Genomic DNA, 26,084 nt, shown 5'->3' on the forward strand with positions numbered 1-26,084 from the left:
GTGTTTCTGCGCTACCACAAATTTAAATAAATATATCTATAGTTTATTTGTTGAAATATTACTTAATACATATTATGTTTTTTTTAAAAAAATACATGCACAAATATATCAGCAACAGATAGATAATGCACTTAAAGTTAGCCCCATTAGACCTAAGGCAGAAAAAAATGGAAATGAAAAATAATTTATAAAAATAATAAATATTTGAATGGTTACCTCAGCTGATGTGGGAGGACTAGTCTGCAGGCATAAGAACACAGGATTAGAATGTAAAATCATATGGTACATATAGAGGCGCATGAAGTAAACATGCAACAACAGCAATCCATTTTGTAAAACAAAAAGCATATCTGGGTTTCAGAGTTGATGCCTTTCCTCCCTTGAAATTCTAGTGTTGTGATACATAACATGCTGCCGCTAACACTGTTAGCAAAGCTTCCATCTTTAAAACCTTCCAAGCAAACTAATTTTAAGTAGACTTTGGTGCCTCTTTTCCTTGGTGGAACACTCTCAAAAGGCTTTGTGGACAACTGTAGCAGAGTGAAATTTGGAAGCTGTTTTCCTGTTTTCCAGTTTTCCAGATGAGATTAATTAGAAAACATATTAAACAAATGGTCAGTTTAATTATTTTTACTGACTCTAGATGGAGAAGCTCATTATTTCTGGGAACAATTATCATAATCTCAACTGCTAAATAAAGGTAATTCATCCCAAGACCACTTTCACTTGCAAAATGACCTTTTGGTAATGTGTTAATGCTGGTAAGCAAGTGTTTTGATTAGAATCAGATATGGAAGCATGAAAACAAGAATAACTTTGGATATGTAATAGAAAACAACACCAGCAGTAGCAGCGTCCACCATCTACAACATTCAAGTAAACTCAAAATCACAGTCAAGAGAAGGTCTAAAGCATTCTCAAGCATCTTGAGAATATAATAAGGTGTAAAAACAGAGGCCTCTATTTCAGGGAGCAAAAGGTTTTGAGAAACTGTGAGGCACGACAACAATGGATAGGTGTTAAAAACTTGGACCAATGTGATCAGGATTCAAAATTCCTCATAACTGTGAAACTCAGTCCATACTTGTTAGAATCAATGCACCTTTTACCATTAGTGGGAAGTAAAAAATAGGTAACATGATAAGGTGTCTTCGTGTAAATTAATATACTTCTCTGTAACCTATTTTATAGAGCTATGCTGATTTGCTTCATGCCTGCTTACAGGTAGTCCTCAGGTTATGGCCACTTGTCAGCGACCATTCAAAGTTATGACAGTGCTGAACAAGGGGGACTTACGGCCGGTCCTCAGAGTTCCAGTCATTGCAGTGTCCCTGTGGCCATGTGATTGCTCTCTGGGAGCTTGGGTGCCCAGCTTGCAATTACAATGTTGCAGCGAGCTGCAGTCACATGATTGCAACTTCTGATTTTCCTGTCAGCTTTTCACAAGCAAGGTCAATGAGGAAACCGGCAGGAAGTCAGAAGTTGCTCCTGCTCCCGCCACTTTTTCACCCGTCCATGCTCTTTAGCGCCTGCCTGCAGCAGCTCCCCACAGCATATGTGCACTCACCCACTGGCCTGCTTGCCTAGGACTCCCACCTCTTCCCGCCTAACAACCCATGCGGTCCTGGGATTATGATGGGAACCTAGACTACAGGGAGTGCCATTGCTAAGCAATGCTGTCACGTGACACTGTGCTTTGAGACCGCATTGCTTAATGATGGAAATTCCAATCCCAGTTGCCATCGTAACTTGAGGACTACCTGTAATGATGAATCCACACATTCAAGAGAACTGATTCCCACAAGGGACCTCTGGGGCAGGGGGACCAAAAGGTAAAAATGGCAACTGTGCAGTTGAAGCCCTGCCCCATTTTTACATGCATTGCACATGTGGCACACAAAAAAGGGAGCGGCCCTTTGGTCCTGGCCTTCATCTTGACTTTTTTGACATCTCCATCCCACCCTATGGATGCAGCTAACTCTATTGCCAGCAGGTCAACTGGAGGAAATGTTCCCTTCATTGCCTGGCATTTTTTGAAAGGTTTCTAATATATTCAAAAGGCATAGCTATGGCAACAAGTGGTTCTTTATAATTTTGCCAGGACAGCTATAGCTTTAAAGAACATTAGCTATTTTCTCGTTATTTTGGAATGGACACATATTATTTATATTCCTTCTGAGACTTTCAATTATTTTGCTGACACTATGGTTCAAGGCATATAAATATCATTTATTTATTATCCTTCCAGGCATAATTTTGTAATACAGAACAGGCAAAGCAGCTCAAAACATATATTGTTGTTTTCAGCCAGCTTTTAATGAAGATCAGATTTTAGTCTTCTTGGTTATTATACTGAATTGTTTTATTTCCTCAGTTTGGATGCATGAAATTGATGATTATAATTTGAACTTTTTTTTTTTGTAACTTTTTGTATTGTCTCTTTTTTCCCAAGCTACTTTAACGTTCATTTGATAAAATGAAGAAGATGCAGGATCAATTTAAAAGCATTTTTCATAAACTTGCTCTTCTTTTTTCTTTTAAATACTTTTTTAAAAATATAATTTTTATTAAGAATTTTAATTACAGTAGTAAATACTAATACAAACTAAACTTAGAGAGAGAAAAGAGAATAAAAAAAAAGAATAAAAGTGCAGGAAAAAAGAAAAAGAAAGAAAGAAGAAAAAGAAAAGAAAGAATATAATAAAGAAAAAGAAATCTATAAAGTAACTTCCAACCTTCATCATAGCCATTGTAAACAGCTCTTCATCCCCTAGAAGGTTAAATAGATACTGTACCTCTTCATCCCAAATTCCATTCCTTATCTATAGGTAAATCCATAAAACATCAACTTTGCAATCCCGGTGTCTGCAAAAAATCCAGAAAGGGTTATGCAAAAAATTGCAAAAAAAAAAAAAAAAGTGCCTTATTTTAACCTTGATCAAATGAACCAATTTTATATTCCTTCCTTTTGCTTCTAACAGTCTTAATATTTAATTCAATCACATATTGTCATAGGATTTGATTTCTTTTTAATTCTTCTTTATCCCATTGCACAGATTTCTTCAAGGCTTTAACAAGCCTCTTTTGTAGATCTAATAAGAAAAAAATTTCCAAGTTATTCTCTTGGTTTATCATTTGTATTTCCCTTTTAATTTTTAAAAATTCAGCCAGTTTCTTTTGTATATCCAGTAAAGTGTCCTTTTCCAAATCATTCTCTTGGCCTGTCATTTGTAGTTCTACATTCTGTACTTTCTCTATCTTGTTAGATAAAATTTGTTCCACATCTGTCATTCCTTCATTAACATCTTTTAGACATAGTGTATCCATAGAAGCAGACATCATTACTGACAGTATTGATATTGTAGTTACTGTTTTCTGGCTCCATTCTTCAAAGATCTCCTTTAATATTTCTGATTGTTATAATGTTTTATGTCATTTTGTATGTCCCAGAATTAACTGACATAAGGCTTGTATTTTTTCTTCTTCTTCTGAATATCTTTAGTCCCCTGTAGTGTCCAGTGTCTAAAATTATCACTTCTCTTTTGTTATGACTTTCAATAACCAGGATAGCCAAAATAAGTCTGTTTCCCATGAGAAGTTGTTTATTTTTTATAGTTAATTCCAAAAACTTATAGTAAAAGTCAATATTCCAAATTTATCTGGACCCTTAATCCATTTATAATTTTCTTAGGTCAAAATTCTTTTTAGCTTTTCACTGTTTATTTCAAATTCTTTAAGTTCTTAAGCTTGTAAGTATTTTTTCTTTTGTTCAGAGTTGAAGATAAACTCACCCAATGAAGAATTTTCAAACCTGTCATTCCATAGGTCTCTAATAGCTGTAACATAGTTAATAGGCAATTTCCAAAAGTGATTAGAAAATAGGTTTGCGAACTTAGTGTCCTTTAAAAGTCTCCACCATGGTTGTGAGCAAGATGGCCGATCCCATTGATGCTTGGTGCTCAAACCCACAGAGAACTGCTGTCCTGTGCTCTCCTCGTGAGAAGCAGCCATCCAGAGCACATGTAGGTGATCTCCCATCCTCTCCTTATCCAGAGAGGTTCCAAGAACTGGACTACTCATTGGTTCCTTGGTCTTTTCCTTGGTCGTTGGCTCCACTTTCACAGAGTTGTCTTCAGTTCACCATACCTTCCCCATACCTTAAATGCCTCTTTTGATTAAAAAAGAGAGAGAGAAAATAAAGGACACTAGGCTGGATGCAAACTAAGGTACCACTTGAAATCAGTAGGCCAAGTTAGCCACAGCACACTGATTTCAATGTGACAAAAGTATGAAAGCCATTCTGTGCTCCCTCAAAGACTGGCTGAAGTGAGGCTTTTGCCCTGTTAGAGGAATTCAGCTGTGGAAAAGGAAGTCTACCTGGGAAGGCTTTCAGGGCAGAGGCAAGACGTTTTGGTGCCTTGGCTGCTCTACAAGTAGTGCTCAGGGCTGGTTGTAGGCCTAAGTAACCTAGGTAGTTGCTTAAGGTGCCAGATTTTAGGGGGTGCCAAAACTGAAAAGACTTCCAAAATACACAATGTGAGTATAAAATCTGATAATCTTTCTTCATTGCTTTAGAACCTTTTCTTTCTATGCTTTCTGAAAACACTTACCCACAAAGTCATTTGAGTGGTAGTAAATAGCACACTGTCCAGATGTTGCAAGTCACAAAAAAGAAATTATTATTACAGCTATGGACCTCAGGAAGCTGATAATTTTACCAAAGCAAGACAAAGGTCTGAAGGAAGGTACTGAGCAAGTGAGTCATGTGACTATCAGTTTGTCAAAGTTATACTTGGAAAGCTGTAAACGTGTACTTTGTGTGCTAGTGTGCCCGCTCAAGGGTTAAATATAATTTTGCAGAATTATTGCCATAGGACAACAATGGGTGATAATGTAATTAAAATACTGTGTTTCATGGTAAATAGGGTGAAAATGTCCAGAAAAAAGAAAAAAAATTGTCCGGGGCTGAAAATTGTAAGCGTAAAGCTCAAAACATGGGAAAAAAAGAAAAGAGAGGAGAAACAAGAGGGCACATTTTTGAAATTCCTAACAAAATCAGAAGATAAGCCAAAACACGGGATGGGGGTGGGAAGGTGGGTGGGGTTGCAGAATATGACTTTGCCTTGGGTGCCAAAATGTCTACAGCTGGCTCCGTCTATCGGCAGTGGGATTAAAAATTAGAAGCTGAACCTACAGTACATCTCTCTGCCCAAAAATCCAATGCAGTGAATTCCTTTCTGTTGAAGGCAATGAGAAGGGAAGGAAAGTAGCCTTGGCTACTGAGAAGTGGCAAGCTCTGGATGAAACAGTGGCTCCATCAGGGAGGGGGGCAACCTTGGGAATAATCCCCCCCCCTTTTGAATAAGTCTTTCTTCTTTAAGTGCTGCTACCACTTAGCATCATTGTTGAGGCCCATCTCTATCTGCTTATATCAGTGTTTCTCAACCTCAGCCACTTTAAGATGTGTAGACTTCAACTCTCAGAATTCCCCAGCCAGCATGGCTGGCTGGGGAATTCTGGCAGTTGAAGTCCACACATCTTAAAGTGGTCAAGGTTGAGAAACACTGGTTTATATAGTACATTTTTTGTTCTAGATACTGTAATTCTTTAGCTCCTTTCCTTAGTAGTGTGGGAAAGAGAAGGGAACTCATTAGAATGCCACTTAGAATTGCTCTTAGTTTCTTCCACTTCATTTCAACAGCACTTGGTTCTTTAAAATACTGTAACCTCCCCTGTTATTTGTAAGTTATGCAAGCCTTTTCTTCCATCTTTTCCTCCTCAATTAGATCAGTCCTGTTCAAAAATTCCACAGTGATGAATTACTTTTCCTCTCTTAATGTTTTCTAAGATTTTTCAAACACTCTGATCTTTAAAGGCAGAACTCTACTGCTCACTCTCCTCAGACTGAATTATGTTTCTCTTTCAAATTCTTTTCTTTCATACTTAAGAGATCCTTCATTTATCTTCCTCTTTACTAATGCCACTAAATGACTTTCCTAGAATCCTCTAGATATCCTCCTTGTTTGCCCTGGCACAAGGAAGTTCCATATTTGTAACTATCTAATTCTCTCCTTCACCAAGAAACAGGTTAACTCAGTAGAACTGGACCCAACCCAATCTATTCATTACATTGCCTGCTTTCTGTGTCTTGAAGTAAGTTATTATACAGTAGTTGATGCTGAAAGCTGTCTACTCTCTACAGTCATCATAGCCTTCCCAATCGATCTTTCCAGATATTTTGGGACCATACTGGCTGGGAATGCTCAGTGTTGTATCCGGAGGGCACCAGGTTGAGGTAAGCTAGACAAGGAAGAGGTCAGTGCATTTAGAAGAATTGAACTAAGAACAGACTTGGATTTCAAGCTATTTTTTTTCTTACAGCAATTATGAGGCAAGCTAACAAACTGAATATCCAACAACAGCCTTCTGCAGTTACAGAAAGGGGTTCCAATAATCAGATTTTGGCAGTTGAACCATTGCGGTCTCCTATTCTTTAGGGGTTTTTATTAATATGTTCATGATCTCCCTCTTTATATCTTCGTATCTCTATTTGTGTCATAAAGGCGCATGGACACCTGCTTATAAAATCAAAATCTTCCTATAATTAGGCAAAGCACATTTTGTGGTTCTGGTCTTTTGTTCTGCAAGGATAAGGCTGTACTCACATGTCTCACACAAAAAGTCAGTTTTGATTCTTCCCTTTTTCTTTTCGAGGGGATGGGTAGGTTGCATTCTCTGTTTATCACTAAATGCACATCAGAGGAAAACAGATAAGTTGATTTATATCAGCTTCATATGACTTGGGTTTGGGTGTTTCTTACCCTCATTAGCTATACCTGGCTAAAACAGTCCCGGTTGTGGCTTTGTCAGCTTTCAGAAGGCAGCTGAGTTGTGTCAACTCCCATAACTGGTGCCTTATTTCCGGCAGATGTCCCAGATGCGAGCCTCTGGTATTCCACCACAAAAAACAGTTCTATAAAATATGCTTGTTCTAACCTGTCAATGGAGCTGCTTTCAGCTTAGCTGTGCTTTTATAGAAGCCTCCCAATTGATTGTTGATATGGCAAAATGTCTTTTGATTGGAAAAAAAATAAATAAAATGTGAGGATGTATTTTTCTTAGGGTTGATTATTAAGATTTGGATGCTTTAATCTTTATAGTTCCTGAGTGTGCCATCTCCATATCCATTCTCCACTTTGTAGGCTTAGTTCTGGACTTAAGGACTGTTATGAAGGCTTGGCAAAAACAAAGCAAGTTTAATCTTGTAAACTCTTTGGATAGTGGCTCTTATTCAAAATTATTGGGTAAAATTCAAAGTGCCTAGTATCTGACTAGGGATAAGCTGCGATCATTATAAGTTTTCTGTAGTTGTTGAATCCAGAAGCATACTCAAGATCGTACTGCTCTGCCCCTTTGAGGTATGTGTGTGATGTCACAATGTATGTACAAAAGTGATGGGACTGGCATCATGATGTCACAGTGCTTCTTTCAGCAGTCTGAACCTATTTGATTCAACTCCTCTAGTTGAATCATTTAGTTCATCTCTCTTGGCTGTTCGGGTTACTAACCAGTCAACTTATGACTTTCGAAACAATGCTGTTAACAGCTTGGGGCATTCCCACATATCCTCTCCATCTTTCATTCCCATTTATTTGGTGGTCTGTAAAAGTACATGTCTGTCACTGATGATCTTCAGTGGGAAATCTATAGCAGAGCAACTTTAAATGCCCCAGAGTAGCAAAGTTGAAAGAAAGAAAGAAAGAAAGAAAGAAAGAAAGAAAGAAAGAAAGAAAGAAAGAAAGAAAGAAAGACAGACAGACAGACAGACAGACAGACAGACAAGAATACGAGGCATTTAAGAAAAAGAGATTTGGTTGTGTGGGCTCCTTGACTAAGGAATGCAGAATTCTCAGAGCTGCTTAATTTACTGCATCATGTCCTATTTATTCAATACTTCAAGCAAAGTACATGGAAATTATGAATTAAGGAAGGAAGGGAGGGAGGGAGGGAGGAGGGAATTAAGTAAATTGTCAAACCATTGAGACAACTGGAGAATTCTGCTTTTGGTGGCAAATGAATGTTTTGTTTCTAAGTCAACATCAAGCAAATATAATGTTTGACACTTACTAATGGCTGTGGATTTTTCCTTTTGTTTCCTAAAAAATGGCATTTTCCTACATTGTTCCCACAGCATAAAGACTCATAAACCTGGATCCCAATGTTGAAATTTATCAAGGATCTTAGAGTGCATTGCTAAGTAGTGGTCCTGGTTTTCTTGTGTTTCTTGCCTAAGATTTTGGGTTGTGTCTAAAGTGGCTTAATCCTTATGGCTATACATGCAGACAGTGTATCCATATATGAGAACTGTATGTAAATGGAAGCAGTTTAAGAGGTAGTACTAATTAGATTGAAAACTATATGCATAAAACTCTCTGTAAGGAATTGCTTGGTAGCTGGAGAATAAAATTATTCAGGTTCATTTGGAGTCGGATGCAGCTGGACAAGTCCTATAGAGATCTTCAAGATAATCTTGTGTGGTAATCTGGAGGGGGTCAGAACCTCTTGGTCCTGAGGAAGTGAACAGCATTCTCTGCAACATCAGTCCTGCCACCAGAAGCCTGGATCCCTGATCTTTTTGGTTGGTGAAGCTTCTAGAGGGTAACAGGAGGTTGGGTCAGGACAATAGTTATTATATCCTTAGGAGAGCAGATAGTGTCATCTGCCTTAAAGGAGGCAGTGGTACACTTGCTCCTCAAGAAGTCATCATTCATCCTGGCAATTTTGGACAACTATTGACCATTCTCCAACCTCCCCTTCTGCGGGAAGGTTCTTGAGAAGCTGAGCTCTGTGGGAAACAGATCATTTGGACCCTTTGCATACTTCTTTCAGGCTGTATTTCCTGAAATATCATTATCTCATTGCTTCTTTAAACACCTTTTATATGGAAAAGCAAATAACAGCATTTTAAATAAATTAATACACTGACAAGGCTATTCTTATGCCTGCCAGGCATGTTGGTGTTACTGGTCCCTCATTTCTGATACTTAATAAAACTCAACAAAACTCATAAAACTTTAAAAACTAAAGCATCAAACAATATAATTGCAAGATGAGGGTAAGAGGAGTAGGTTAAAAAATGAGTTAAAAGATCTGAATTCTAACTATTGTCCTAATAGTCTGGAAGACCATGAGGCGCTTAGGTGAAGTGCTGCTTCTCCTGTGCCATCTTGGCTCCTCCCCAGTGACATGGCTAAGCTGGTCTGAAAGGCAAAGTATTTGTGAAGTGCAGGTATCTATCTGAACTTGGCTTTGGATTTTACATTAATGGTATTTGTTAAATAAGCCCCAGTTGGCATCCAGATATGTCCATCAAATTAAATCATTAACTATGATATAAAAACCATAATGGATGAGTTCACACAACATGCTAAGTTAAAACCAAATGAAAATATCTTCTGGCTTAATAAGAAACCATCTATTGATTTGTTGAGATTTAATCCCCTGGTATATCCGAAAGACTATGTCCAGTTACTTAGAAATGAACTAGGGTAAATGTAAGAATATTTCAATTATGTACAAGATCAGGCAGGATATACTTTTCACTGAGAAATGGAAGAGCCTTTTCCTATGCATTACATGCAGAAAATTTACTTTTCATGATTTCAGAATAATGATTCTGTAGAAAGTCTGCATGCTACCCACTAAAATGAAAAGAAAGAAAACTAGAAAAGAAAAAGGGAAGTGAGCAAAATCTATTCAAATGCTGCCATCTGTTGGTCACAGGCATGCCTTACTAACTTTGATTATGGTATGGGAAGGGCATGGTAAACATTGTTCACTTAGGGACTGGTTCTATATACTGTACAGTATATCCAAAGTTTCCTCCTGAAGGTTCAGGAGGTATACATGGGGATGGTTTTCCTACTCCCTCTGAAAATAACTGAGTTAACAGAGAGAGGTAGTGTCCTCAGATCAATCAGTGAGCTACATGAGAACTGCATGAACTACAAGAGACAAAGATTTCACCAGAATCCTGAAGCACTGCTGTCAGTCACTGGAATTAAGATTCAAATATACTTCAGTATATTTCTTGGTTGCAGAAATCCCCCAATTTCTCTGGAATCTCCAGTAAAGTTGGGGAAAAAAACCAAAAACACAAAAAACTCCTGAAACCCTTGGAGATCCCCTGCCAATCAATATATATAACAAGATGGACAAATAGTCCCTTAGGTGTGAAATGGCTTCCTATGTGCCTAGTGTGGCTCTTGAGATTTCTGTCTTGTGCACATATTGTCTAACATAGACTTAAAATCATTCTGCTGTTATGAAGAAAGCCAACCTATACCCTACATTACAGAACATAGTCTGCACTGAAAAAATTATAGCATGAACACAGAAACTGAGGACTGGCTGTTTCCTTTGTCTAACTACTTCCCACTCTTGATCTGAGTCACTCAAATTAAGCATATTAAAAATTCTCCAGTGTGAAGCAGTGGGTGGCCATGCTAGTCCTGGAGAGTAACAAGCACATACTACAGGCTGGGTTATAACCACTATACAAACATTGAATATTTGTAATAGAAGTCCATTACAATCTGTAAAATGTATTTTAATATACAATAGCATTGCATGCAGAAATTGAAATAGTAGACCAAGGAAGGCAATTATTCAGAAAAAAAGTTGGTAAACATACATTTATTTTAAAAAATAAAATGTGGACAATGGAATTAATGCAATAGAAACATTTCTGTTCATTGGCAGATAATAACAGAACATCATTTAAAAACATATATTAAACAATGGTGTTTTTTATTTAGAGTATCAAGGTTTAATGACTGAATGTATTAAATTGCATTCTGTTATATGCTTCATTTTTGATGATTTTTTATTTTCTCATATTTCAGTTATTTTTTATACAAAAGTTTTAACTGTCAAAAGAACAGATATACCTTTTATTAATCTACATTCAGGAGAGGTGTAGGAGAGATTATAACAGCTCTCTCATTTGTATATATTTACATTTAAAGCATCTCGGAAAACATTCCAGTAAGACGTAGCTAGTGATGAAAGTGTGTGTGTGTGTGTGTGTGTGTGTGTGTGTGTGTGTGTGTGTACTATGTTTCTTTTCTTTTTCTCTGGCAATAAAATCAAAAGAAAAGGAGTTGTACTGTTTCCCTGTTGAATCAGTTCTACAGATGGAAACTGCTCTTCTTTCCTTCAGGCCACAAAGAAGCCCGAAGAGACATTTACAGAGCAACCTTGTAAATATCTGTTTGGAAGCTCCATGGCATTCAAGGTGCATAGGTTTCTAGCTTAAATAAAGATGAGTCTGGTTTTATATAAACTCTATATAGCTTTTCAGAATTTCAATCACCCTTGTCAGTCACACATTTATGTCCAACGTTTTATTAAGAACTAGAGAAATAATCTTTTAAGGTGTTTAAGAAAGACATTGATATCTCTCACCTTCAATTTTGACAGTTACAACTTTTAAAAATCAGAAATCATGGATTGTGACAATGGTGGTCTAATCAGAGATGGGAGAACTTTATCTAAGATACATGTACTAAATGAACTTCTCTTTCATGAAATGCATCAGGATTTTTAAACAGATCCATTAATCTCATTACTAGGATGATATATTTATTATACATAGGTGGGCCTGAATTCATCTGCCTCATTACAAATATATTTGTTGTAGAAACAGATAAAATAGGATCTTGTGAATGTATATAAAACTAACAAACAGTAATTAAGTATTAGCTATTCAATTCCATTATTATAGAATGCTTTTCTATGTTCCTAAAGAGATATAAAAATAAATTAAATTCAAGTCAAAATGTTTTATGTCTGGTTATTTAAAACAATATACATTTCCATAATGTAATTTAGTTTCTATCTGCTCCTAAATCTTTATGATAGGATGTTTGGCTGCATGTACTTCAAGTCTTCAGGGATGCAATTAAAATAACTAGTAAGAAATATTAAAATATACAGAAAATACACTATAAAAATCAGTGGAAGGTTGCAAAATTGATCAGGAATTGTTTAGGGAATGCTTCACCTCAAGAATTCCAGAAATCCTTGAATTCTCAGCCGATAATGATACTTCCAAATAAATGGTTGCTAAAATTATCAATCAAAGGCACTGTGGTGCTAGTCCATCTTTCCCTTTTTAGTGGATTTTTTGTGGTATCAAATAGATGTAAGAAAGAATAGAGAAACGTAAGATTTACAAACTAAATAAGATAATAGGAGACATTTAAAGTTACACTTACATTCTGCAGCACATGCAACAGGATTTGCATTTGTTCTCTCGTAATACCCAACTGATACTCACAAGTGTTTGCAATCTTTTGAAGCATATTCGGATAGAATGTTGGAAAGAGAGAATATTTCACTGGCAGATGCTAAGCTAACTGGAAACATGCAGAGTTGGATATGCCCTACTGCCTGAATACCTGACCTTATTCTGAGAAAAAGGCAAGAAGGCTGTTTAGTAGAAACATTATAATCAAGAAACCTAAATTCAGATGCTTTAGTAGTGCTAAGGCATGAACATTCAAGTACTTCTTCTGATAGCCCTATATTACAGAAGATACAAAAAGCACACAGAAAAGTACTTCTCCACAGTAGATACATTATTAGAAACTCTTTATTATATGAATCAGCTCAGTAACACTCAGTCTCTCCGTGGCTGAGCTGACAAATGCTTGGTTGCTTGCAGATGTTTATCATCAAAACATCTTGGTCATCAGCCATGGAAAGATTTCTAGTCAACTACAAATTAGTATTATAGGCTTACAGTTGACAGTGAAGATGGCAGGTAAGTTTTATCTTTTTGGGTTCAAGGTTATATAAAAAAGAATAAAGTAAGGTAGAAGTAATGAGGAGTAAAGAAGACGTTAATCCTAGGAATAAATGCAATGACAAAGAGGATCCTTCCCTACTGCTTAGTTAAAGTGGCTATCTACGTTTGAGTCAGCAGAAAACTATACTGGCATAAAATGTGTTGTCCCATTGCTGATCCCTAACCTGCACCTGGAGACCCCTCACAACTTGTTAAATTCTTGATGAAATTGCTAGCTCTGGAGCAGCTATGCACAGCGCTTTCTGACAGAGGTTAAGAAAAAAGAATGGTGACAGATGCCTGGGAACTGAGGGGAAGGTGTGTGATTGCACTAACTTGAAGCTGATCTTACCCTCTAGCAGTCATCTGACTGTGCTGTTGACAGAATAGTCCATGAAGTACATAAGATTTTACACACTTTGGAACGACTAAGGGTTCCTGCCACTGTCAGAGTGAAAACATTGCTTTAATAATGGATAAGGACAACTTAAGCCTGTTTCATCAGTGGGCTGGGGGACAAGAAGACGACAACATCATGGGAACATAGCAACATAAAGAAGTTGCTAGAGTATGTTTGTATTAGATGCAAGTAGGGGAAAGCCTTCAGAGAAGGAATTTTGGAAGAGGATATTTGATGACAATAATGATCAGAATAGTTAAAGTAATGGTCTTTCCAATAACATGTATGGACAGTGAGAAAAAATGAGAGAAGCAACTTCAAATTATGGATCTGAAGATAATAAGAATACTGTGCAAAATAATTATTCATTCCTGAGCCAAATAAAGGCTTGCTGTCTTTTGAGAAATAATTAGTAAGCTGAAATTCACAAACTTTGAAAATGTAATGTGAATTGATCCTAGATTAAAAAATATGACTTTGCTTATCAAGACTGGGGAAGTAGAAGAAAGGGTAGACAATGGTTAAAATAGATGGATAAGATAAACAAAATTTTATATGATTGTCACTGGAAGAGTTATGGGTTATTGTTGGAGACAAATTGAGATACTGAGCAGTACCCCAGTACACAAACCTGACTCAATGGCATCTAACAAATTAAGATTTTAATACAGAATAAACCTAAATAAATGAGGTTCCCAGAGCCCATTACTGTTTTGATTATTTGATACAACAGACTGAGGTTAAGTGCTGATGCTACTTCACCTATATTTTTTTACTTTTTTACTTTTATTCTTTAGTAAATATACTAAAATAACAATAGGGATCTATTGTGATTGTATGAAATAGCTTGCCAATTTTGTTTATAGATGTTTATATTTTTCCAAATAATAAATACCAAGGGGGAACATCTGGCAGAAGTGGGGATATAGCTCTGGTTTTGCACATATATACCATATGTTTTAAAGCTATGATCTATTATTTCTAACTTTATCAACTCATTTCTAATTTAAAACTAATCTCTGCTCTCTGCTCTAAAGTGAGAGTATCAAATTCTCTTAACAGCAACAATGATGAAAATACAAATGCTCTTTTGATATCACAATAAGTGGTACATTCCAACAACAAGAGAAGTCTCAGGGAGCAACCTAAAATGTTTCAGACCTCTAACAAAATCCATTTTTTAATAGACTAAGGAAGTATAACTAATGCCAAACCCTTGAACATCAAAGTAGCTCACTTTGAAAATATTACTTTAGTTATCAGCAAGCTTTTAAAAGTAGCAAGGCAATTCTACCATAATGGTCTTTTCATAATCATTCTTCTGGAATGCATTTAGGTACTTCTGCAACTTATTTAAAAAGTAAAATTTTGTATCTGCCTCCTGGGATGTCTTCACTGTAAGTCCACAATATTTTTATTGAGCAATGTCATAGTAGAAGTTGCGTAGCTTTAATTCAACAGTAAAAAATGATGGCCGATCATCAATACTGGAAGGAAAAAGGCAAATATTTTTGTTATTTGTCTGACAATTCCCAGTCAATATATTATCTCTTTAACAACATCATTTACCAACATCTTCTCTTGCTTCAGAACAGCTTATTGTGTAACAGCAACCCTTATCAGATACCTTATAGCAGTTTCCCAGCAGTATTAGCAAGAAGGACCCGACAAAATACTGCATTGTGAAATAACATTTTGGAAGCACTGGAAGGGATAACAAATCTAGCAAAGTCATGATCTATATTTTTCTTTCATCTTCTTACTTACCAATACTATCAGATAGGTCCTAACCAGGGGTGTCTGCAGGGAGAAGGTTGAAACCAGGTAATGGGTCAAAAAAGTCAGGATGGTGGTCACAACCAAGAGATCAAAGCATGGTTTTTACACTGTGACACATGTAAAAATGGGGTATAGCCACCTGCCCAGAAAAATGATAAAAGAAAACTAGAATAATAGAAAACATCCTGGAGGCTAGGCAGAGTGTCTGGGGGTTATCTTGCCATTTTGCTTTATGATAAATGGGCATGCCCTTGTGGTCATTTTCTGAATTGAAAAACCCCATGATACTTTGTGAGTACACCCAGGACATGCATTTACAATTCCAAATGTGCTCCCTCCTCCTTGAGAACTATAATTAAATAATCTTTGCTCCAGGAGCTAATGGGAATAAAAGTTTAGCTGCTATTTTTCTTATATATCTATGAGAAAAAGACGTCTAAGCTTTCTACTGCAATAATATAGGATACACTTCTCATTCACTGAAGGATTCCATACCGAGGTGATGAAGAATGTCCCTATATGCTGGTTTAGATGCAACGCTTCACTATGATAAGTGAGCCTGATAAGCTTCAAAATATTCTTCATCCAATTCAACAGTGAGGAGTAATTCTGAAGCATTAGCTGTTTTAGATTAACAGAAGCTTGATATGTTGTTTAAATCTGGATGGATTATGGTTAATCTTAATTGCAACACATGAACAATTAAAGCATGGTTATTGATCTTTTCACCATAATTTAACATAATTAAACAACAACAAAAAGTGGAATGTAAAAAACGAAGCAGTCAATCCAGTAAATAACAGCAAAATACAACTGATATGAGTATACTCACGCATACGTCCAACACAATTTCATTAATCCATAGATTTCAGATGGGCAGCCCAGTGGACATTCCATTCGTTCTCCTCTTTCAATCATCTGAGCAACCTCACTTCCTTTCATACCCTGCAATGAAGTGACACAGAAAACCAATACAATTTGGGCTCTAACTGAAATAAGAATATCACCATTTCTGAAATACTTTTCTCTCAAAAAAGTGCTGTAATGGACATTTGTATAGTATCTCCATGTTGGTTTATTTTTAAATCTATGATTTGGAGTTAAGAAAGGAAAGTTTAATGATGGCAAATAAAGTTTATTTACCTTATATGGCTTTTGCCCATAGGAAAATGTCTCCCACATTAACACACCAAAACTCCAAACATCACTCTTGCTAGAAAATTTGAAGAAGTTCATGCATTCTGGAGCATACCATTTAACTGGCCATTTGCCATGATGTTCTGCCTGTAATGACACCCAAAATTAAAGAAAACAAAATAATACATTGGTGTATAATATCTATTAACCACAACTTATAAAAGAATCAGAAAAACATGTTCCATTTCAATTGTTCAATGAATTATAATTTATTGTTGCAACCCAGAGGTTTTAACATAAAATACATTTTATTAAGTGTGCATTAAAACAGCAAAATTTAATTAAGAAAAAAATAAATTATATAAAATCAGGTTAATAGTCATTAACAAAATTGTTATAAAAACAAAATCATCTTCATTTAATGGCACTATAGAGGAAATTTTTATAATGTTCAGTTGCTGTTAAAGCAAAATTTGCCAATCTCCACATCTCTGCATTCAGCAAAAATTCAATCTTATGGGAATCTGGTCAGAATACTTTCCTTTTTAGAGGAGGTTCTAAAAAGGTTCTTATGTGGAATGGGCAGCTGAGGAAGTTGGGCGATATAGCAGACAGTAGGAATATCCTTTAAAGTGTTTCCTTGAATGGGTAGATTCATTGGGAGTGTGAAATTTTTAGGTAATGGCCATCACATATACCCCCTCCTGTCTGTTGCATCCCTAATCTTACTAAAGTTGAGTGGAGGGAAGCCCCCCCCAGTTGTGAGTTGGGCTGTTACACAAGTTGAATAATACATTTCAGATATTGCTTGTATTTGATTTTAGTTTTTAGCATTGCATATCAAGAGGCAACTTTGTTGATAACCACTAAACTTAAATCAACTTGTGCAGAGATACCAACCGACCAACCAACCAACCAACCAACCAACCAACCAACCAACCAACCAAATCTTTATTATGGCCAAAGACCAGCATAAGATATCAAATTTCCTGTTCTTAAAAGTCCATGGAGCTATCAAATTGTTCTGAGAAACAAAAATATGCTGAGTCCACAAGTGTAGATGAGGTCCCTTAGTGTTCTGAACCAGTAAGGATATGTTGTTGGAATATATTTCATTTGCTCTAATAGGTGAAATTTAGGTAATCAGGAAACTGAAAGGAAATTTACAGTGCTCACATACTAAAAGGTCTGACCATGATGCTTGTTTTAATACGTTGGATGCCATTCTCTGCACAGAGGAAGGATATGGTGGTACCTTTGGGGACTCCCAAAATGGTTCTTCAGAATTTATATTGAAAAAAAATTGAGATTGTATGATGAAGAAAGACTCCAAAACTCAGCTTCATAAAGGAAAAAAAAAAAGCCAACTTCATTCTGAGGAAATGTAATGCTGGATGAATTTGATGACCATTAATAGTTTGCCACCATTTTGGTAGCTGTTGTTCAGCCTTAATTTGAGGAGCACAGTAGTGGGACAGCTCCCTCCCCCCCCCCTTACTGTAAATAAGAGGCCAAGGTAGTGACAAGAAGTTACTTGATTGCTGGACAGGTGCCCACTCTTCACTCACCTTCCATTTATGTCTGGGGAGTTCTGCCCAAAGGCTATAACTTTTGTTTTTTTTATAACTCATGGCCCTACTCTTTGCAATCAATTTCCCCTCTAACTATGTTTCATGTCTGTTCTCCTGAAGTTTGAAAAGGCCCTTAAATACTTTTTTCCCCCAACTGTGGCACTCAATATTGGTTTAAATTATAGTAGTATTGGGGTTAGATAGTGTTTCTTTATGTTTATGCACACACGTGTGTTTTATACTACATATATACTATATTGTTTGTTTATTCTGCTGCTAGATATAAGTACACATCAAATAAAAATATTATAGTAATACTGTATGTTTCTCTGTGAGCAGATGGCAGATCCTATTGGTCTTCACTTTGTCATTCATGAATGTCTCCCTACATGCAAAAAGTGAAAAGAATCACTCACTTTCTGACATTTCTGGAATGAGGACCATTAGTGAATGAGGTGGGTTTCATAGGAAGCATCTGGCTCATGAAGATTCCCACCCTTAACTATAAAGAAATTCATGCCATTAGTTGAAAACAATACTAGAATTCTTCATGTGAATTCTAGCTCCTTGACTCACTTAATTTACATTATAGTTGATATATTGTAAAGGGTGCTTTGCAGTGGCTTTTGTGATGTCCCGATAAAATGTTTTATTGAACAAGGCATATACATTTAATAAATAAATTACAAGAATGTAATTCAAAAAGCTTAATTATAGGAATAAATGTTCTGCTCAATTTCTTTTCTCCCAAATGAATTTGTACAAGTCATAATGTTGAACAGAAGCTGAATCATAGTGACATCACACAGTGACATTTGGTAATAAAATCTTAAAACATGTTAAAGAGTGAAACATTACCTTGTAATAATCATTAGAGCCAAGAGCTTTTGAAAGTCCAAAGTCACTGATTTTGGCATAATGTTGTGTAACCAGAAGCACATTTCTTGCAGCTAAATCTCTGTGCACAAAATTATTTTCTTCCAAATATTTCATTCCCATGGAAACTTGATGAACCAGCTCTATTAGATTCTTTTCTGTGACATCTCTACAAAATCAAACTTGACTTTTAGAAACCTTGTTGTTTTTTTTAACAGTCTTCATTCCCCAGTCCCACCCAGTAGAGAGCAGAGAACAATGATACATCCAATAAATATTCCAACTTAATTGCTTAGAGAACACATTCCTTATGCATTCATTCTTTTTCATACAATATTGCTAAATTTTAATTATATCCATGTAGCCTCCAAGTAATCTAGAACAGGGGTAGATACTTTCCTCCAAGTCTTGTACAGCCTTAGAGCCCTTCAGAAACTGTCACTGAATTGTAAATTTTAATGTGACATAATTATAATGTTACAGAAAGTGATCATTATTAAATACACAGGGAATAAACATATTAGTTGAATTAATCTTTTAAATTAGTCTAAATTAAAATAAATATTTTCTTGTCTTTGCTGATTTCTTTGTCCTGATCCTAACAACCTTTTGGAATGTGCCCCTGAAAGGCTTGACTTAGGATAATAAAGAGTTTTACAAGCTAATCCCAACCATTAAGTAGAGATTTTCTGCAAAGCAGACCTGTTGAGAAGCAAACTTACAGAAACCAATACAAAGACCTGCCTAAACAGACTCATTTATATTTGTGACTTTTCTATAATACAGTGAATTCCGTGCTCTGGAAATGTACTTGTGAAATACTAAATCCAGCAATATGGTAGTCAAATACTATGGATTCAGGTAAGCAGGGATGGCGAGTCAGAATATGACAAGTACAGCCTAGTCATATATATTTGCATTCAATAAAATTCACTTTTATTGAAATTCAGTAGTATGTCAAAAAGTTGTAGGTATGCCTTCAAAGTAAAGCAAGCTTTAGAAAATGTTCATTTATTAATAATTTTGAAAATGTCACTATTATGAAAATATTTGCTTTTGAAGTATCCAAAGAAACACCAGTATCAGCAATTCCTTGGATATTACAAAAGCTATTATTTTCATATAACCTGCACTTTCCAATGAGCTGAGGACATTTTTATGATCAATTTAGATTCCATCAATTTTATTTATTACTGGTCAAAACTTGCAACAAGCTGTCAACTTACCCATGTTTTAGCAGATATTTATTCAAGGGGCCAAGCTCAGCCATTTCCATTACCAACATCCAAGATTCAGCTTCACATATACCAATCATTCTGACAATATATGGGTTATCAAGTTGTTGCATTACATTTGCTTCTCTTAGGAGTTCATCTTTTATAGCTGGATCATTACTTTCATTTTTGAGAATTTTCACAGCCACAGTTTTCTTTCCTCTGTAACAGGAATTCCAGAAAACTTAATTATGTTACGTTCCAGAGAAGGGTAGGCTCTGATGGTTGGAAATGGGGTGCTGGGGATTCACATATGGGCTGACGTGGCCTACTGCTGTCCTAAAATAAATTTTGCTGGCCAGCAGTAATTCACTTTCTTTGCTCTGCTAACATTTTCTGAACAGAATCAATCTTAATCTCAAATCTGTAGATACCATCTTAATATTTTTAAGGACCTGAAACCACTGCGGTGGCTTTATCAGAAATTCCAATTCTTTAGTCCATATTTGAAATATCCTAGACCACTTCAAAATATTCTTGAGCTTTTTATAGAGGTATGTTACAGGTTTTATTTCTGTAATGGAGTCCATCAAGGAAAAAAGCAACTCAGGTGTCTTTGAGGCAGCCAAAGCATCTGGTCCATATTGATCTGTTAGAGCATGCTTAAGCTGAAGATACTTCCACTATTGCGAACTAGAAAGACCAAATTCAATCTGAAGTCAGGAAAAGTCCTTAAAATAGTCATTACGTCATAGCTGATGTAAAATCATGACCCCAGCTTCTGCCCAAGGTTTCGAATTCAATGATTTACCACCAATTTTCAAAGTAGAATTTTTCCAAAGAGTTAGATATTCATGAGTCTCATTATCAAAACTCAGTTTATGTCCCAATATGGCTCAAAGATTTCTCACCACTTGTACTTCTGGAAATAAAACATATTTTCTGCTATATGTTGTTTCAAGCACTTGCCATGATTACAAAGAAAATAGATAATAACAATCCAACCTAGCCCATCAGATATAATATTCCAGTATTTTTTTCATTCCACCAACAGGTGGCTGATAAAATCTTGGCCCAATGTTATTTTTAACCCATATGATATGGTATTTGACCCATATTTACCCATATGATATGGTAATGACCATATCATGACCACTGACCCATATAATATGGTAATGTGATCATTTAGTATCTTTTTGGGATACTGTATTAATGTATATTAATAAATTTATGGGAACATCTTTACATGTTAAATACTGTATGTTAATGTAATGTTGAATTATATACGAAAGCTTTAGAATTTGACTGTTTATCAGGAATTGTGGTTGTGTCAAGCAAGCGGGGGGAGGGGGGGCAAAAAGAATTATATTAAGAAATTGGAAAAATTACATTATTCCAGATGTCAAGGAATGGTTGTTGGAAATGTGTGATCAGTTTTGGAAAATGCAAAACAGATAATTTTCTACTAATTAAAGGATACAGCAATATGCATTACTACGGCAGAGATTCTGTGATACCTTGCAATAATATCTTGTACTGTTCATATTATAGCAGGGAGCTCATTGGTAAACCAGTGACTGCTGATAAGTATAAAATATAAGATACGTTTTTTCTTTCTTTTTTCTTTTCCTCCTTAGTTTGTACTTTTAATTTTTTAAAATTTTCTTTAAGATTAAAAATTGTATTGTTACCAAAAAAAAAAAAAAAGTGTTGCACATACTATTTTTTTTTCCTAATAGAAAAGTCAAAGATATATAGAAAAATTGTCTGATAATTATATAGTCTACTTCTAAGGCACCAGATTAAAATCAAAGGAAGAATGCTAATTTTCCATATGAACAAATTATAACAAATAAACTCAAAGAACGATACTGATATGAAAGTCTTCTAACAAATTGCTAGGCTATAATCCAAAAGACTCTTTCTAGACTAAATCACTTGAATTTTTGTCTAAGCATACACAAAACTGCATTTTAAGGATACAATGATATCCATATTGATAAGGAAGATTCAGGCTGAAATTCTGTAAGCAATTATTGAACTTAATGGGACTTCTGACTGAGCTCAGAGAGAATAAAAGCGCCAGTGTTCTTGGTTTTAAACTAACATGCTAGCTTTTTGTTATACAACTGCAATCCAATGCAAGGATCTGAGAGTTAATTTACTTAGTGGTTAAATTATTGCTACTATTGTTTTATGGAAGCAACTCTATATTAACTTTAAATTACCAAATGGTTTGGAATGTTATAGCAAATGAACAATATTCATTGGATTGAACCTACTTCATTTTTAACTCTATGGTGGATAAAAGGTCTCACACAAAAAAAATTCCTAATAATTAATAGCAGTATCAAAGTCCAACAGCAAAGAGGATACTAAAAGAATAAAGATAGAGAACAATAGCTTACTTTTTCATTTCATAAGTGCCTTTTTTTACTGTACCAAAATTACCGGAACCAAGTTCCTTTTCTTCCAAAGTCAGTAAGTTTCGGTCAAGGGTGACATTTTTAGCTTTAACTTCTTCTGGGTCTGCATATGGACTTTCATAAACTTCTGTATCCATAGGCAAAGGTTCCCTCTGATCACCTGTTAAATGAACAGAAAAACCTATTTTATTACAACAGTCCTTTGGAATCTGAAAATGTCTTTATTGATTTTAAAATATTAACTACTAGTTCAAAACGAGGCACATCTTTTCAAATCACTATGGGAAGATTACATTTGAGTTTGAACTTTAGTTTGAAATTTATTTGGAACATTTATTGAGGCTAGAGTCCCAACTAAATTCTACTGCGAAGACAAATGTTAGATACAAAATGTAAGGAAGCTTTTATACCAGTTAGCAAACAGTAAGAAACAGATGGTCCAATCGGCTAGCTGTGCTGGCTATGATAGCCCCTACTTCATGTCCTTTCTGAATGCCATGAAGACCTGGTTTTTACCCCAGGCATTGGGGTTGGGATGTCAGCATCAGAGTTCTGGCATGAGTGTACGTGACTAGTGGTTTTGTGGTTTTACTCAGCTTCTATATAGTTTTATTTGTTTTTTGGGTTTAATGGAATTCTTTGCTTTTATCTGGTTTTCCGCCCAGAGTTTATTAGATGGATGGCTATATAAACTGGATAAATAAATAAACTGAAGTGCAGCATATTTCGAGGGCACCAGGTTAGAGAAGAGTTGGAGAAGTCTGGTCCACAGTTCTACAAAGCACCAATGTATCTAAATTATTGTGTTGAAATCTTAGGCCAATTTTTTTTTGAAAGCTGGAGAAAGTCATATAGCGTGAAGGCATGTGAGACCTGAACAAGTGATTTCACTTGTTTGTAGTGAAATAAATAAGCATTTTGACTTGTGAATAGCTAGGGACACTTTCTTAACTGCCTATATTTCGCATATTACCAGAAATGAAACAATGTCATTACATACCTCGCTTTGCCCACGAAGGAACATAATTGTTAAACATTGCAAGTAGTGCAGAATCATCTTTCCGGTCAGGAACAGGGAAAGATAGCTATGACACAAACAGATTTTTATTTTAGTGCATTTGGTGGCAAGGTGAGGGACAAAGTTAAAAAGAAAATTAGATGACAAACATTAAGGAAAAAACGAAACAAAACAAAAAGTGCAAGCAGAGTTAATGAATAAGAAAGGGAGCAAAGCTTATCGAAATCTTAGGTAAGTTATTTGCTGCATATATTTTATGACACAAAAGCATAAAGTTTTCTGCAAATATTTTAAATAATTTCTTAAAGGAGGAATTAAATAACGGTTTTGTATTTCAATTACACAAGTGTAGATCTTATTTTAGAATATTGCATCCATTGAAACAAGAACTACTCAGTGTTTTTCTTCTAATACATTTTATATTTTCACTGCTACTTCTCATTGTATAAACCATTCTTCAAAAGTGCATGGACTTTGAAACAGTAATTTGGAAAATAAATGTAATCCACTGGTCTAGCATTATTTGAAACTAACATGGATAATACTGGCCAAATTAGTCAGTAGGATGAACCTATCTCTAAATATCTCCTATTGCTTTTCTCAACCATTGACCTATGCTTCTTTTAATACATGCAAATAAAAATGGAAAGCTTATTAACACATTTAGCTTGCTTGGAATAACAGAAAACTGATGAACACACATGCACCAGGATAAACAAGTGATGTAACAGATACATAATTATGGTGGCCATAAAATTATTCTGTATTTCTTTCTTTCTTTTTTTTTTCAGGTCAATGTGTGTTTGAATCAGAAATACATTTATATACATACAGAATAAAATACTTTGTGGGAACTGGATTGCTCTATATTAAAGCAACAAAAGCATCTTGCTAACTTATTCAATTACTAGTGTTTGAGATAAATTTGATTTAAAAAAGCTAAGCTACAAGGAGAGTTTGGTTGCTAACAAAACAATCTGAGTAACTTTGTTCAAATAAGACAACTAATAACCTAAACATGTTTGTTTATAAATAAAATGTATTACTTCATAAAAATTTATAAAGTAACATATCTTTAGAGCTGCCTTTAGGATGGTAATTCGGAATCCTGAATTCGGGGCATAACTTTTCATGGGAAAAAAGGCAGTCAGTAACACATGCTTTGAACATAAAACCTGCTGCTACTAAATCATTTATAAATGGTTTTTATTTGTTATGTATGCCACAGAAAGACAAACTGTTACTGGTACTGTAACTTTTAAAGGGAATCTATAGTAATTAATAGATGCCTATAAATTTCGCAATATATACAGTATGTAAGTACCTGTTTCTACTAGGAAAACGTAACAGCCCTACTTTGAATGAAGCAAAGAAAATAGAGATAGGAGAGATCACTGACCACTTAGTCTTCCTGTCTTCTCCAAAGCACCCGATTGCTCTCTTTAGCAATAAGGAACTGAGAGTGTTGCAACTGACAGGACTAAATTAATTTATCTGAGAATTACTTTTAAATATGAAATCTTGTTGTATGAGACTTTATCAGTGTGAAGAAGAGAAGCAAACTAAATTATTTTTCCCCTATTTAGTTATGAAGAGGTGAGCATGACCCATGCGATGGGAAAAGAAACAAGCATCTGTAAATCTGTTTTGTAAATTAGGCCTCTCCTTTACAGATTTTTATGTAAAACACGTAAAAGGAAGATAAAGTCATTTCTCTAAATAGTCTGTGTTAATAAATACAATATTCATATTTGTTTCAGACTTGTCAACTTAGTTACCATTCTAACAAAATTGTTCTAATACTTTTCTATTAGAAGAATCTTCATAGCACAGCGAAGCCCATGAACTATTTTCTTTACTGTATATCATATAGGAATTTGCATAGGGCTAAGCAGCTGGAAGACTCTGAAAATGATTAAAAGGTGGCAATCAAAAACACTCAGTATCACCAGTACAGTTATTATAGTTTGAGAGGTAAGTAGTAGAAATTAGTCTGTTGCTTTGAATTATGAAGGCAAGGGGCTCATAACCTCTGGATCAAGACCTCCTGGTGACTGTGAGGGAAGTTGCACTTGCTGCTGCACCTGGATGGGGGCGGCCTGCGCCAATTGCTAGTTTAGCACTGAGCACTTCTTCAACGGCCTTTCCTGCAACCGTCTCTATCTGCTCCTGAGGGCCACCCAAGCAACCCAGCCAAGATCAAGGTGCTCTTATCTAATCTTCTCTTTGCTCTCTTCTAGGGCTTCTTTGTGGGGGTGTGTGTGTGTGTTGGAAGGGCCTACTAGGCCCTGCACTGAGCCTGCACACTCACTCCAAGCAACCTAAACTTCTTATAGGAGGACAATGAATCACAATGGGAGGCCAGTAAGGTTGGGCGGCCTGGTGTTTTAGAAATTGGACCTGTTTCTAACATAGTTATTTATCTTCTTTCTAACCAACTTAATTATGATTAGTAAAACAAATGTAATTGCTGTATTTCAAAACAAGTAATATGCAAGCCCAAGAATATAATAGCCATGGATTAATTCTATAAATTAAGAAGTAAAAGCTGAAGAAAGTTGCCAGATGTGCACAGAGGATTAGTGGTAAGAGACAGAGTAAACTATGAAAAAGATTTGTAAGTTAGCAAAGTGAAGATAAGTCCTTCCACACACTTAAAAATTAACAAAACTGTGTTTAATTGCACCTTTTTGCTTCCCGGCTTTGGGAAAGTGTATGATTTGATTCTGGTGATAATTCCACCTGTTGACCAAGTCTAGAAACCATAAAGGATATCAAAAGGATAAATAAATGTATGAAGAAAATATGAAAAA

The 26,084-nt window shown here is 35.5% G+C and overlaps 1 protein-coding gene across 4 annotated transcripts in view; it reads right to left on the reverse strand.

Moving 5' to 3' along the window:
• Nucleotides 1-12,862: 12,862 nt before the first annotated feature.
• SYK (spleen associated tyrosine kinase) overlaps nucleotides 12,863-26,084 on the reverse strand; it is a 39,493-nt gene continuing 26,271 nt past the window's right edge. For 3 of the 4 annotated variants that reach the window (XM_007432417.3, XM_088129783.1, XM_088129784.1), the window contains 8 exons: nucleotides 25,958-26,026; nucleotides 23,254-23,338; nucleotides 22,236-22,413; nucleotides 19,840-20,049; nucleotides 18,596-18,782; nucleotides 16,173-16,313; nucleotides 15,862-15,974; nucleotides 12,863-14,737 (listed from right to left, as the gene is read on the reverse strand). In XM_007432417.3, the coding sequence (XP_007432479.1) occupies nucleotides 14,665-14,737; nucleotides 15,862-15,974; nucleotides 16,173-16,313; nucleotides 18,596-18,782; nucleotides 19,840-20,049; nucleotides 22,236-22,413; nucleotides 23,254-23,338; nucleotides 25,958-26,026 (1,056 nt within the window). In that variant the 3' untranslated portion in view covers nucleotides 12,863-14,664. The remainder of the gene's footprint in view (nucleotides 14,738-15,861; nucleotides 15,975-16,172; nucleotides 16,314-18,595; nucleotides 18,783-19,839; nucleotides 20,050-22,235; nucleotides 22,414-23,253; nucleotides 23,339-25,957; nucleotides 26,027-26,084) is intronic. The other variant, XM_007432418.3, reaches the window with a different exon arrangement.

Source organism: Python bivittatus, unplaced genomic scaffold, assembly GCF_059951505.1.
Source record: "Python bivittatus isolate LINGU-HERP-01145 unplaced genomic scaffold, Pbiv_v1 ctg000850_np1212, whole genome shotgun sequence".
Taxonomy (NCBI): Eukaryota; Metazoa; Chordata; class Lepidosauria; order Squamata; family Pythonidae; genus Python; species Python bivittatus.